This window comes from Gallus gallus, chromosome 4 (assembly GCF_016699485.2).
Source record: "Gallus gallus isolate bGalGal1 chromosome 4, bGalGal1.mat.broiler.GRCg7b, whole genome shotgun sequence".
Taxonomy (NCBI): domain Eukaryota; kingdom Metazoa; phylum Chordata; class Aves; order Galliformes; family Phasianidae; genus Gallus; species Gallus gallus.
In genome coordinates, this window is record NC_052535.1 from 19,379,744 (window position 1) to 19,394,649 (window position 14,906).

The 14,906-nt window shown below is 41.0% G+C and overlaps 1 protein-coding gene across 17 annotated transcripts in view; it reads left to right on the forward strand.

Annotated features, from left to right (window-relative positions):
* Positions 1 to 1,841, forward strand: part of MND1 (meiotic nuclear divisions 1) — a 38,498-nt gene extending 36,657 nt beyond the window's left edge. For 16 of the 17 annotated variants that reach the window (XM_040698864.2, XM_040698865.2, XM_025149579.3 and 13 more), the window contains 2 exons: positions 762 to 806; positions 1,576 to 1,841. In XM_040698864.2, the coding sequence (XP_040554798.1) occupies positions 762 to 806; position 1,576 (46 nt within the window). In that variant the 3' untranslated portion in view covers positions 1,577 to 1,841. The remainder of the gene's footprint in view (positions 1 to 761; positions 807 to 1,575) is intronic. The other variant, XR_003074720.3, reaches the window with a different exon arrangement.
* The last annotated feature ends 13,065 nt before the right edge of the window (positions 1,842 to 14,906 follow it).

A 14,906-nucleotide genomic window follows, 5' to 3' on the forward strand; every position in this document is an offset into this window, starting at 1 on the left:
TGCTAGCAGATAATTTTTCAAGATAATTTAACTTTGCCTGAAGTATAAGCTTTGTAACAATGGATATCTGATCATATATTCATTTCTTCAGTACCTCTGTATACAAATCTCATGCTGACCATTCCAATGAATACTATCATGCCAGTACTAAGAAGACTGACTGGGAATAACTAAGCTACGTGTAGGTGTAAGAACCATAATGATTCTGATGAATTCCCACATTACAAACTAACCTGTTTGATTTGATTCAGTACTTATTTTAGTAGGAGCAAGGAAATCTAAGAGGATTTCCTTTCTTGATACTGTTTCGCCTCATGGAAGCTGTGTAAATTGCCTTTACTACAAATAGCTTTCATTATTATGTATTTAAATTGGTAGAGGTGGTAACTGAGAGAAGCCCAGTATAATCAGCAGGAGCATTGTCTTCATGTAATCGAAGGGGCTCTCAAAGTTCAGGAGGCTTTCCAAAACTAATGGTATGTTTGCAGATTCCAGTGATTGACTGTTCCTCTTATCTTTTTCTTGATCTGTATAGTCATACATACTGATTGATAGACAGCTTACATATAGAGAGCATTACAAAGTATTTTCAGTCTCATTTTCCTCTAGTGTCTTCCGGCTATGTATCCAGGTCCAATCTAGGTGCAGACAATTATGTCTCCAGGCAAACCAAACCAAACATCTCCATGTCTTGAAACTATTGTTATTATTTGACTCTGACTTATGTTTTGGTTTTTTTTTTATTTTTCCCCCTCTTTCAGGCCAAACAAGCAAAGTAGCCAAGGAGGCAGCCAACAGATGGACTGGTGTGTATGCACTTATTTTGCCTAGGAAAGCAATTTGAGTAAAGGACCTAGTTATTGTTAGGAATTTAAAATTTTATTAAGACATGATGCAGGATAGACCTCACTTAAAAAAAACATCCAGAAATTTATTTTGTGCACACTCGTAATTCAAAAAAGGAATATATTTTCTGTTTAACTAATAACTGTAGTTAGCAGATCTATTCTTTGCACAACTTGTTAAAATCTGCAACTCTTTATTGTTGTTGTTGTTGTTGAGTTAAAATCCCTTAAGATGAGGGAAATTTCAATAGAAAGAGACCCGGAATGACATTGGCTAGTTTGACACTGTCATAATTCCAGGCATTCAGAAAATTTAATTCTTCTCTGAATTTTCATCTGTTTCTGAAGTATAGAATGCTTTGTGGGGCATTATCTCTGCCCTCATATGATGGATGCTAATACAAAGTAGGTATTTCTTAACCTTATTCATCAACTTTGACATGCAGGAAATGTGCTGCACAGTTTTGAAGAAGCTTATTGCAGTGACATTTATATGGAAGTTCCATTATATGGAACTCAATTTCCTATTGTTGCTTAGCTTGACTGTGTGGCTTTACATTTCAATTTTAAAGAGCAAGCAATATGTATGTCCTTAGTTTTTTTTTTTTCTTTAATTATTTAGAACATTATTTGTAATGTTTTATTTAGAATTCATCTACTGTTGTATTTGAGGCTACAAGTCATACTTTGCTAAACATTTAAAACGGGATGTTTTCCATTCTGTTCACAGATAACATCTTTGCAATAAAGTCCTGGGCCAAGCGTAAATTTGGATTTGAAGAGAGCAGAATTGACAAAAGTTTTGGAATCCCAGAAGATTTTGATTACATTGATTAGTTGTTCAGCAGTTGATGTCTGACACAGTTGTACAATGTTTGTTACTTAATTGCCAGCTGAGCAATATTTGTGTGTCTGAATTTGTGTGTCTTCACCAAGTGACCACTCTTTAACTTACAGTTTTTTGTTAAAGTTAATAAAATTCTAAAAATGTTCACATTTCAGTCTTTTCCTCCTACTCTTTGGGCCGTAAATTATTTCATTACTTGTGTGAGACAGATGAATAATAAACAGAGGATATAGGGACTAATTATCACAGAGTCCTGAAACTGGACTTTATTCTTCTGTCACTTAGCTGGGAGTAGTACTTAGACCTAGAAGCTTTAGGGATTTATGTTTAAACAGGTTGAAATTGAGTGGAAATAACACTGGGCAATGTGGAGTAGAGTGAATTTTTCCCTCATCTAGATAACAAAATAAGTAAGAGATATAATCCTTAATGGGAAGCAGTGAGATAATAAGGATGTGAATAGAAAGGCCCAAGTTTGATTTCAAGTTGTTCTCTGTTCTCTCTAGAGCTGCTTGGCAGTTTGGTGACATATTAGGGCTATTTGGGTTTATTTACATTTTCTGATTCCATACTAGAAAAGCAGCCCAGCAAAATGCAAACAGTTTCATAATGTCTCAGTCTTGTTTGATGAACTTTTACTAACACTTCACTTCTTATTTGTTCCTGTTTTCTAGCTCTGATCAGCACATGGCTACAGTAAGCGGAGTGGAAGGTATTGCTCATGTACATATTGCTCTTATACCTCCCAAAGCTATGGATGGTGAGACCATGTTTCTGCTGTACAGCTCAAGGATATGAGCTATACCTTCTAGAAGGCATATGGATCTTCTGCAAGATGGAAGCGTGTGCCACTAGAAGGTGTCTGACATTTATATAACCACTGATGAGAGTATTGGTGAAAAGGAGTCGTTTAGCTGAAGGTATGCTCAGGAGCCTGTCTCCTGTGATTTTTCCAGTTAAAGAGTTTCCTAGTAGTCCAGTATATGTTTAAATCCAAGAATTTCAGGTCCGCTCCTGGCTGCTGTCATTTCACTACTATGAAGACAGTGAAGTTAATGGGAATTTAGTGAATAGAAAACTTTACTCATGTACCATTAGAGCAGTAAGGTATCTGCTGCCTAGTGAAAATGTATGTGATGCCTGACACATGGTAAAATGTCACCATGCTTACAGCATTGTTGCAATGGAAACATTTTCTTCTCTGCATTTGAAAAGATTGGCATTGATGTTTTAGAAATAAAATCAAATGTATATTATTAACTGAGCTGGTAAAAGCTTAATACTGATGGATAGTATAGAGTTGAATGTAGTGGTTCTTACCAGATTTGTTTTTCACTCCATAAACTGAGTGCAATCCATCAGAGGTAAGTGATGGTGTTAAACTCTAAGTACTGACACTCATGTTGTTTGGGTAGCTCTTCTTACTCTTGGATTTTGTGCTGTGAAACAATGAAGTGAACTTTTTTGTTATGTTTTGTTCTTTCTAGACTATCTCTCTTAAATGATTTTTTTTTTCTTATTGGCTCAGGATCTTTTTTTAAATTTTCTGTTAACCTGTTCTGTACCACCTGCAGGTGCGAGAAGCTCCTTGGCACACCTGTATTTGAGAGTACAGATTTGCCACATACAAGGTAATAATGACCCAAAAGACTTGTTCTTTGAATGGGAATGCTAAGTGCGTGAATTTGTTCATGGAGCTTACTTTGTAGAATCACTCTTACATGGAGGAGCTTCTGTTCATCAAGAAGACTCGGGTAATTTATAGTCTGGAGATGCTGGTGCACAAAGATTTCCTCTGGTACCTGGAGCAGCTGCCGTACATTGGTTTTCTTATGGGTTTTTTTTATGGATTTTTGCTGTTTTGGCTGCTTTCCAAATTCAAGAAGGAAATGAAGGTGACCAGCTATGTAAGTTAGCTGCAATATTATGGCTTCCTGTCTGTAGGGTGAAAGCATGGTGGACTGCAATAAAGTTATTGAATATAATAAATAACAAATAGATGTACTTACGGGAGAAATGCTTAAAGGTGCTGCAGGCAGCCAGCATGAGCAAGACTTTCAAAACATCTTACACAATTCTCATGCTTTGGACACAAAACTTCAGTTCAAGAACAAGGAATTTATAGTGTTATTTATTTTGTTGAGTTTTGGTTTACAGTAACAGAATAGAACACAGACATGCAGTTGTACTCTGTTTTCTACTCCTGTCTTTTACTTCTGGTTAGTAGGCCTGGCAGGAGAATACATCTCCTCCCTTAAGGATCCCATATATGAAACAGTCAGAACAGAAATTTCTCAGTTAACAGGAGGCAAGAAGAAGAGATGCCTTATCAAAAACTGATGCTTATTCCCCAAGTGGAACTGATTTATCTTGCAATACCTTTCTTATGATTCTACATTTTTTTCATTCAGGTGACATTCAATGGGAAAAGCAAATGCAGATCCTTCCCGAGACAAACAGAGACAATCTGTATCTCTAAAATACTCCAAGATGATTTCAGTCTACTGAATCTTCTCACTTTTAGAAGCTATTCTTAGTAAAAATTTTCTTCTAGATCTTGTAGTGTGAAGTATTGCATGATCAGGTGATTTGGAGATTGTTTGGATTTTTTTTTAGAGAAGCAGAGAATTGCTTTCTGCAGAGTTAAAAACTACCAACAGTTAAAATGATTTTCCTTTTCCTGAGATGTTATTGGCTATTAGCTTAAAACACACACACACACACACACACATACACACACACACACAAAAAAAACCCAACAAAACCACAACTAATCCAATCTTATATCTCAATGTAGATCTTAATGTTTTTTTGTTATTTATTTATTTCCCTGAGATAGAATCTGGAATATTTTTAAAGAGTTGATATGAAAGTGGTGGTTTTACCGTGCTCACTTGTGCTGTCACTCTTGTGGTTATGTCATTGCTATATTATGTGTATGTCTTCCTCTTTTTTTCTTTCTGTCCTGTAGCTTTTTTGCCCATGTAAGGTAAATATTTTCATCTGTTACAGCTGAGACAGGAGGTCAGGCCTTTACTACAATCCAAGCTTATAAAATGAAATGGCTACTAGCTCAAAGTGTGCAGACCAAAGATGACTGTTCTTAGCAGTCCACAGCTCTTACAGGAGCAGCGTCAGGTCCAACTTTTCAAAGTAATATCATGATGAGTTTATAGATAGAATACAAGGATGAGTTGTTGGATAAGTTTGGTACTGATATTGATTAGACACTGTGAAACAAACCTAGACATAGGATGAAATATTTGTCTGCACTCACTTTACTTAAAGATCTTTCTTGTGTAAAGAAGAGCCTACTGAGTGTATATGCCTTAAACAATCCGTTCTTGTTCAACTCTTCTTTTAGCTAGCCACATGCATGCCCTGCACACCACTACACTTGAACCCTAGAGCTCCTTTTGTGGTGCTTGCATAGCATGGAAATGTCAGCAGTCAAAAGGCTCTGGACTCTGATGTAATTCAGCTGCCAAATCTTTCATTAATGCACTCTTTGAAATGTCATTACTTTTCCTTTCTTAAGCTTAGAGTGCTTACTGGGAAAATACAGCCTACGAAGCAAATGGCACAGTGTTGCCTTGACTAAGCAACAGAGCTGGAAGTGAAACTTTATGGAAGAGTGAGTAGAAAATAAACCAAACCTGTCACAGTGACTGAGATGTTGGATGCAAGAGTTCCTCAAAGCAGAGTTTGCCCAGCATGTTCTTAGCAGTCAGATGATCTGGCTGTTGCTTGTCTTTATCTTGTTTCTTGCAGAGGTGGGGTTTGTATGATTAAGTCTGCCATCATTTCTCTTTCTTCTCTCTCCAACATTCTTAAATTTTGCAGTGGATTTTGGCCAAATGTAGTCAGAGGGGCTGCAGTGCAAGCTCACAGTTTATCTGTTCTGCTTGGCTGGCTGCCTGATAAATAAAGGCTTTCCCTTTCCTACCTGCTACTTTAGGGACTTGAAGGGACAGAGTGTGCTGGGGGTGGGAAGAGGAACAAGAAAGGTCAGTGAAGGTTGTAAAAGACCTGGAAGCATTTGGTATCTGGTGGTGATTAAATCTGTGGCAAGGGTCTGGCAGTAGTGCCAGGGATGAGGCTGGACATGCATGATTTCAGGAAAGGGAACGGGGATCTAGGAAACTAGTCTCTTGGCAGCCAGACCTCATTACTTCTGCTACTCACAGAGCAGTGGTGGTGGAGCTGGCTTTTGTGGCACTCAAAATTTGCACAAAATTTTAATTGAGGGAGTGAAGGGATGATTTGCCTGCTGTAGAAATTCAACATGGCCCAGAACTGTGCATATCTGCGGTCTTGAAGAGCCAAGTCCTTGGTTAGCACTCAGTGTCATGTAAGTAGCTCGATTCTTAAGTTTGTAATTGGCTGCTGATGAAATGCAACACGTTTATAAGCATTCATGTGCTCCAGGAATGTACCTTTGCAGCAGCCTTTCCCTTCAGCTTCCTCTTCTCCATGTTCCTTTTGCTTATTCCTTTTCCATTTCTCTGCTGTCATTTCCCTTTGAAGCATGCTTACAGAAAGGAGCAAGGCACTACAATCTCTGCAGATGGCTGTCTTACCCCTCTCACTAACACACATCAGCACATGCCTCCTCCTGTGCAGCCACAAAGGACAGCATGCATCTATAAATTAGGTTTGCCTCTTGAAAATGTATTTGCAGAAAGCTGTATGTCAAGAATAAGAGGGCAGAACTGTCTGAACACTACCAGAAGTACTTCTGAACCATCGAGGGCCATTTTAGCAGCTTCATAATGCCCTACAGATAAATGAACAGTGTTCACCCTGTGAATAATTAGGTCATCTGGTCATTATTTCACCCAACCTAGTCAAAAGTATTTTGCTTTTGGAAAAAACTCATCTCCAGTCAAGTGTTCATAACCAACAGCTTTCAACCAAAACCTGCTGGTTAATCTCTTTCTTCTTCTGTTTTATTTTTTAATTATTATTATTATTATTGCTGAAAACCCTTGTAATTCTGAGCAGATATTTTCTGCAAGAAAGTCTTCATTTAAAGACAAATCATAGAATCACAGAATCATAGAATGGCCTGGGTTGAAAGGGACCACAGTGATCATCTAGTTTCAACCCCCCTACTATGTGCAGGGTTGCCAACTACTAGACCAGGCTGCCCAGAGCCACATCCAGCCTGACCTTGAATGCCTCCAGCGACGCAGCATCCACAACCTCTCTGGGCAACCTGTTTCACTGTGTCACCACCCTCTGTGTGAAAAACTTGCTCCTAATATCTAACCTAAACCTCCCCTGTCTCAGTTGAAGACCATTCCCCCTTATCCTATCACTATCCACCCTTGTAAACAGCTGTTCCCCCTCCTGTTTATATGCTCCCTTCAAGTATTGGAAGGCCACAATGAGGTCTCCAGCTTTTTGTCTTAAGAAGTCTTACTAGTGTATTGACAACCATCTCTAAAGCAAATCCTCTGAACAGTCTGAGGAGTGCCTCTGTCACATGATAAAACTGGACTGTGCCAGTGCTGATGGTCAAAAGGGGAGCTGTTAAGAATGATGGACCTGAAGAAAGCCAATAAAGGAAGGAAGTTTGTTGGGAGTGTTGGTGGTCAGAGCTACTGCCCACACAATGAAACATGGTCCTACAGGGATTCACCTGCAACTGGGCTTCTTCCCCCTGCACCTGCCTTTGGGCTGAATGCCTGCAGAGCTCTGAAGGTGAGTTTTTTATGCTGAGAGGCAGAAAGTGGTTTATTTCACTTCTACAGCCTACAGTGAGGAAAAGGATTTTTTTTTCCCTCCCTTTCTGTCTGATTAAGAAAAAAAAAATTAAAAAATGGAAGTTTGGGAACAGGAAAAAAGTCCATCACATTACGTTTTCTCGCATTACCATTGCAAAATAATGCCTCCAGCTAATTCTAGTGATCTGCAGGATTGTTTTCAATTTTACAGGAAAAGTACTTGGCTATTGAGTCACTGTGGTTGTGCTTGGGTTCATTTGTTTGGTAAAAACATGATCCCAGTGGTAGGAATGCTTTTTGATTAATTTTTTTTTTTTTTTTTTTTTTGCATGGACATCAATTAACTGTAATAAACAAAATTCAATAGACCTGTTTCCCTCATAAAATACTTTCTAAGGATTACACATTTCAGTGTTCTTAAAAAGCCAATTCCTGAGATCAGTGATTTAAAAAAAGTAAAAAAAAAAAAAAAAAAAAAGTCAAGGCTTTGTAGCAGGCCTGTGTGTAATTCCCTGGTCTTTATTATTGTATCTGTGGGAGAAAGATATATAAGAAACAGTACAGAATAAAGTGATACCATAAACTTCAAAACAGCAGTCTCATCTGGTGAAAGCAGATGAGTTGTTTTTATTTCTCCACTATGCATTGATTTTGATAGGGTATATATCCTTAGCATCCTTGGTTATTAAAGATAAAAAGAAAAAATAAAAAAAGAAAACATTCTGCATTCTATGTTCTATTTTTGGTGTAACTACCATCAGAAGTTCAACTAGGGAATACTCTTTCTGAACAGATATTTGGAGCAAATGAGCTTTGCGTCCATCTTTGGAGGCCGACAAATTGTTCTAGTCCTTTCAAGTAAAGGTATTATAACAGTACTCATTTACTGTTCTGTCCTTAGATTGGAGTTGAGATAAAATAATTTAAAATCAGAGCTTCAAGTTAAAATGTTTTATTAAAATTACAGCTATGAGGCTTTTTCTTTATTCTTTCTTCGGTATTTATGTTATTTACTGAAGCAGAGTTTTTTGTGAAGCACTCATCACTGATGTGCAGATTTTGCTCTTAACCTGATAGGAACTTCAGAAGTAAAAAAGAAGAATTTAAGCTCAATTCTTGGATTCTCTTTAGGCCTTGGCCTTCTCAGCCTCAAGCCCAGGGAGTGGGTATTGTCTGATCCCTTTCTTGTCCCGAGTTCCAAATTAGAAAACTGTAACTGAAAAGCACTAATTCCGGACTTGTCAAGCGCATTTCCTACATGAACCCTCCAAGCAGCAGCTTTCAGCTTGGCAGCTAAATAATTGTACTCTAGTGTGAGTGCTTTTGCTCCATAAACCATTATATAATGACATAAACAAGGTTTTAAAAGTAAATAAAAATCAGAGGGGCCATCCTGTGTGTGCTATGGAGTTACTGAAAGAGCCCCTAGGAATATCTTATCTCTACCTCATGCTTGAATCCCAGATCAAAGCAAAACAGACTTCTTCCTCACAGTGGATGGGTGTTACCACTTGCAGCCCCACATGGCTGCTCTAAGGACAGGAAGTTACTTTCATTTGCTTTCAGTTACATGCAGTGAGAGTGAAAATTTTAGGTGCTGGCAGCTCCATGCCTGCAATGGCTGTCATTATGGGGCATGCAGTGTGCCACATGGTTGTCCCTGGGCTTCGTCGTCCCTGTGGCAGTAATGGCAAGAAGTGAAACAAAAACATGGCTAAAAGCCCATTATTAGTTAGGAGGAGGCTATCTCTCTAGCCTCAGTCAGTCAAGTGTGCCTTTTCATTTGGACACAATCCATTTTCAGTCGTAGTAAAAATGAACGAAACCAAATAAAATAGCAGGCTGATGGAGCTGTGCTTGAATGGTGTTCACTGGCCTGGCTTTGGCACTGGGCGATGCCCTGCCACAGCTGTGGCTCAAGATAAACCTTCTTTGTAGAACTCTGCCTATGGTATCAGAGGTCATACAGACACTGTGATAGCATGCTGTTGCAGCTCCAGAGAGCATTGCTGCTCCATACCACTTTGAGACATTATTGTACTTCTTTGGGCTAGCTGACCAAGTCATGAGTTGGGGAATTAGATGCTTTTCATTTGCTCTTTAAAATAAGGTCCCTACGAGAAATGCTTTCTTGTTATTCTTAAAGTCAGTTTCCATGGTAACACTGCTACTGGAAAAAAATTGTTGTCAATGAAAAGGATGAAAATAATTTCCTTCAGCAGTCCTATGCCTAGCCAATGGAAATTCCCTTTTCCTTTGAGCCTTATTTACCTCTGGGGGACTGGGACTATCACCTCTGTTCCCTTCCACCAAGAGTTTCACCACTGCTCCCATCCTGTCCCTCTTCCTCTCCATTCTCCACTCCAAGTGGGAGCAAAAATGGGTAAAAACCCATCAAGTTGCTGCACCTCCTCCATCTGATCTCTTGGGTACAGCTGCTTAGGTTGTGACTTGAAGCGAAAGGACTGGCCTGATCATATGTTCTTGTCACAGGAAGCACCACTGTTTTTTCTTTGTTTAAACTAATTACTGCTTCTCTCCTGGCAGGTCACTGAGTGTACTCAGAACTCACCTGGTGTCCCCAGTGCTGCAGCACAGACCTGCTTGATCCATGCAATGTGCTGGTGGACCTGCTTTTCTGCAGGTCTGCTGTAATCACTCCCAGCCTGGGAATCTTTCTGCATTTGTCCCAAGCCTTGTCCATAAAGTGCTGAGATGAATTCAGATAAACAAGAGGCTTGGCAATGTTTTTCTTCACCTCAGCTTTCTGTTGTCAAAGACAGGAGGAGATTGAATCATCCTTATTGCAGGAGCAGTTGAGTCTGTTTCTGAGTACAGGAGGAGAACGCAGTACAGAAGAAAGTCATTTTGATTACTGCTTCTTTGCAGAGCCCAAATCCCTTTGGTAGAATCAGGAATCTTAACAAGCCAGGCAGGAAAACAGATTTTCTTTCAGAAAAAGCATTCTTGGAATTGACCGAAATCTCATCCTCTTTCAGTTTTGAAATCATCTTTTTCAGTTTTCAGTGCTTTTGATGGACAGGTGCATTGCTTTCAACTATTCAGCTACTTAAAAGTAAAATTGAAACAAAGCAGGTTTCAGGGCTTTTTTTAGAATGTTAATATTTACCATGAGTCTTAGAGGTTAGTTAGTTCCTGCTCTTTTTCCCTGAGAAAGTTGCATCAAGCATCTTCTGATTTCTTTCCACGTGTTCATGCTAAATGGAAAAACTCTTTTGATTTTCTTTCCAAATGCTGAAGTGCTTACGTTTCTATAAAGTAAAGAAAGATGACCTTGCTGTAGCTCTTTTGCTGAGAATTCATGAGCTGGCGTAAAACCTAGATGTAACCTCAGTAAGCTAAAAATTAGAGTATGTGCAAGACAACTTTCTACCTCTGGCTTCTAGGACTATGGATCACAGAATATATGTTTCCAATGTTTTCAATACCTTTTAGTAATATCAACTTTTCCTCCTTGCAATTATAAATCATACTAGAATCTAAATATAATATAAATATAATTTTAGAGCATTTTCTCCCATGACTCTTTTGACTTTTAGTTTCCATGTGTATTCCATTGTGAGATCATTACTTAACATATATGTGTAATAGTTTTTGATTGTCCACAACTGCCGTAGACAAATCTGTGTATCAAGGCACCAGTTCATGCTGAGCAGTGATCTGCTTCATTGCATGCTCTGTTAAGAGAAAAAGTATTATGCCAACAGACAATATAATCCTTTTAAAGCACATTTCTCTAGCTTCAGCGGTAACGTGCCATCGAGTCCATGTGATTTACTGTCCCTTTCTCTCTAGTCCTCTAGTTCATACTCCTCACACATGGCAGTTTCCAAATCACAAATATATTTTCAGGCTGAGGCTTTTTTTGCTGTAAAAAGACTGGTTACAATCCCCCTTTTTGCATTTCAGGGAATTATGATGGTAATAAATCACCTAAAGATTTCCGTATTGACTATGTTTAGCACATTTATAAAAGATTACTATTAGCATCAAGTTTATGTACTTAATGACTCAATGTGTTTAATCTCATTGTAAACAAAAAGGGAAAAAAATGTTAAGGTTTGCTTCTTATACTGATGACTGCAGAGTTGTGCGCAGGACAGTAAGACGAACAAACCTGCTCCAGGACCCAGAGGATTTGTAGGCTGATTGAGAGCTGGGTTAGCAGTGGTTCCCATGTGCGCTCCTTCTCCTGTGCAAAATTTGTTCAGAATCAGGAGGCTCCTGTGAGAGGAGTCAACCATACCTGACTGTGCTGATTTTTTTTTTTTTTTTCCTTCCAGGATTTAGATGAAACCGCTGAACTGAGGTACCTCTGTGGCAGCCAAAGAACAGGCACATAGAAGCTCACCACCCCACAGAGCTCTGCATACAGCTTCAGCAAGCCTGTACTGTATTTCCAGTGGGCTTTTCCTTTTCCCTTGAGCTTGCTTCTCAGTTGTAACAACTGAACAGATCTCAGAGCTCCTCCAGGAGCAGGCCTGTTCCAAGCTGACCCCGTGCCTACTGGCATAGCCCAGTGTCCCTCAGCAGCCTCTGGCACTGGCATGTGCACTGGGAGCATGCAGTTGCCCTCCACCTTTGCTGCTGTTTTACCAGCAGCCTTCAACTGACCTCCTCCAAAATTAACTCATTGGAAAAAATACTGTAGCCTTAGGGATATGCTGTAAATTTCCTTCCTTAAAAATGAGCTAGCGCTCTGGTGACTCGCAGGGACTGTAACTCCAGCTGGGGTGGAACAGGGTGCGTGTTGTTGCTTGTGCTTTTATACCTGGGAGTAAACTCCTGGCTTGTAAACAGCACCTAATGAAGGGGAGAAGAAAAGTGGCATTAAACCCAGCTCCAGCGGGGAGAAAACTGAATGGAAAATGTGCATTTTTAACATGGCACTGGGTAAGTGTATAAGAGCAGAACAACATTTGCTGTAACCTGATATCCCTCAGGAATGAGGGAAAAGCTGACTGCTTGCTCCACTGAGCCAAAAAATAAGGAAACATGTAAGTGCAAGTGTGCATGAGAAGTAATGCCATGTGCAAAGCTGCAGCATTGAATAGTAAAAGGTGAATATCTTTACACCGAAGTGTGGCCTATTATTGTTTGTATGATGGGCTTTGGTACCCTAAGGAGAGCCCCGATCTTTCTGTGTTTGCACAACCAACAGAAGACTATTTTGGCAGGCCTTGAGGAGATACTGTACATTAGTGATCTTCTCATTTTCTTGCTGGAACCTAAACGAGTTTTGGTTGTAAACATGTACGTTCTTAGAGCAGCCACCACTGGGATGGATGTTTGCTGTCGCAGGATGCAGTGTTTGAGGAAGCAGCTCCATGGGCAGTGGCAGTGTGGAGCGTGTTCCCAGCACCACATGTGCAGCTGTGAAGCAGCCTGTTTTTTGTGCAGCACTTCTCTGTGTAGCGCCTGAAAGGCAATTAAGATGTTTCAATTACCTAGGCTACTGCAGGAATACATGAAAAGGTTGCTCTTTTGGGGTGATTCGGACCTCCCTGCTGTGTTGAGGGACCACAAGCTTCAGCAAAGTCTCCAATGGAAATAAACTGATGTGGAATGAAGGTGGGATGCAGTTTCAGGCCTGGGACATAGTGCTGCTTCCCCTGGCTCTCTCCTGTCTGCATGCTGGGGACTGTGTGGTGCCCCCGAGCTCAAAGCTCTGCTGCTGTCTGACTGAGGGCTGCAGCTTTGTGTCACGCCACTCACTTGGTGCTGTAACTGTGAGGAAATAACTGTCTAGCTCCTCTGGGCCACACATATGGGAGCCATCAGCATGGCATCATGGCTTGTGGGGCTGGCTGGAACAAATCCCACTTGGCAAATCCCTCATGTGCTCACGTGGGAGTGCAGACGTGCTGTTCTGCAGCATTATTGCTGTGAGAGCAGCACCTCAAGATTTCAGGAAGAGCTTCAGGAATGTTTTGCTGTGTCAAAGTGGTCTTTTAACAGCAGCATTTCCACTTCGGATGTATTTTGAAGCCATTTTTAGCTTTGTGCTGTGTATTTCCACACAATCAGTATCTGAATGCACCACTGCTGGCTCCCTGTACAGCCAGGCTTCCCGACTTACTGTGGCACTGTTTCCAGTTGCTCTATGACTTTATCTGAGTTTAACCCTTTGGGATCCCATTTCCCACACCCCTTATCTTTCACCAGCGGGTTTATTCTAATCATTCTTGGCTGCAGTGAAACACAGTCCAGCTGGACTGATAGTAAGTAGAAATGTACTGTGCCTGTATGAAAACCTTTTGGGGTTGAAGATGAAACCACATGGCAGCTCCTCCATCCCCTTCCCCGCTGCACTGAGCATCCCTCCTGCAGCTGGGCCCTGACAAAGGACAGAGACTGCAGAGCCAGCAGCAGGGCTGGCTGTGCACAGAGCAGCTTTCATCTGTTTATCCATAAAGACCTATAAACGCACACAGCAGTGGCTCAGAAATCACTGCAGACTCAGACAATAAATATGTATGCATGCTAATCTCAAGGGCAGGAGGAATTCAGAATGCAGGACGCTTCCCCTGTTCCCATGCATGACCTACAGGCATATAAACCCAGCACCAGCGCAAAAGCTCTGTATGTTGCAGCCACCGCAGGCCCAGCCCAGCGCAATGCTTTCTGTGTGATGCCATTCCTCCAGAACGCGTCCAGCACAAGCTCAGCGTCATCGTCTCTGAAGCTTTCAAAGTTTCCCTTTAGTTTTAAATGCCTCTTTAAGCACAGACAATGCTCCAATAGGCTCTCTGAAACCAAATGAAGCTTCTAAAGCTTTGAATGCAATTGTAACACAGCGGGTCCTACAGAATACTGCAAATCCTGCTGTGTGCAAGGATCCACCACGCTTTCAAGTGGATGCGCTGTACGTGCTAAAAAATGTGGGCAGACCAGGGAAAGGAGAGAACAGTGCATGCCAGCATATTTTTTGGATTACCTTGTGTTTGGTAGTACCACAGCAATAATACCGCTTTGTAACATAAAAAGGTTAGCTGTTCTCACTTCTCTTTCTGTCATACGCAGGAAATCTGGGGCTAGGCACCCTGCTTAGGTGCGATGCCAGAGCAAGTGGCTCATTTCAAACATATTGCCTGACCAGAAAGGGCAATATGCTCTTGTTTATTGCAGTCTTCCCTAGGCTACACTACAGTAGTAGCCCAATGTTGTCTTGTCCTACACCGATCCAGATCGTAGCAGACCCCGGCAGCGACAGCCAGACACTGGCAGGCAACACCCTGCCCGCGTCGGGATTTCGAAGTAGTTCCTCCTCCCTTAACCACGGCGAGGGCAGGCTTTGGGTCCCGTCGGTACCTAAAGAATGAGACTGAGCCACAGCCTCATGGGGCGAGCAGGCGGTTGCAGTCTTCACACCGCAGAGGGGAGCAGCCCTCGTGGTACCTTGTTTCCTGACGGGGCCGAGGAAGGGTGCCCCTGGGACCTGCAGCCTTATCGAGGGGCTCGGCG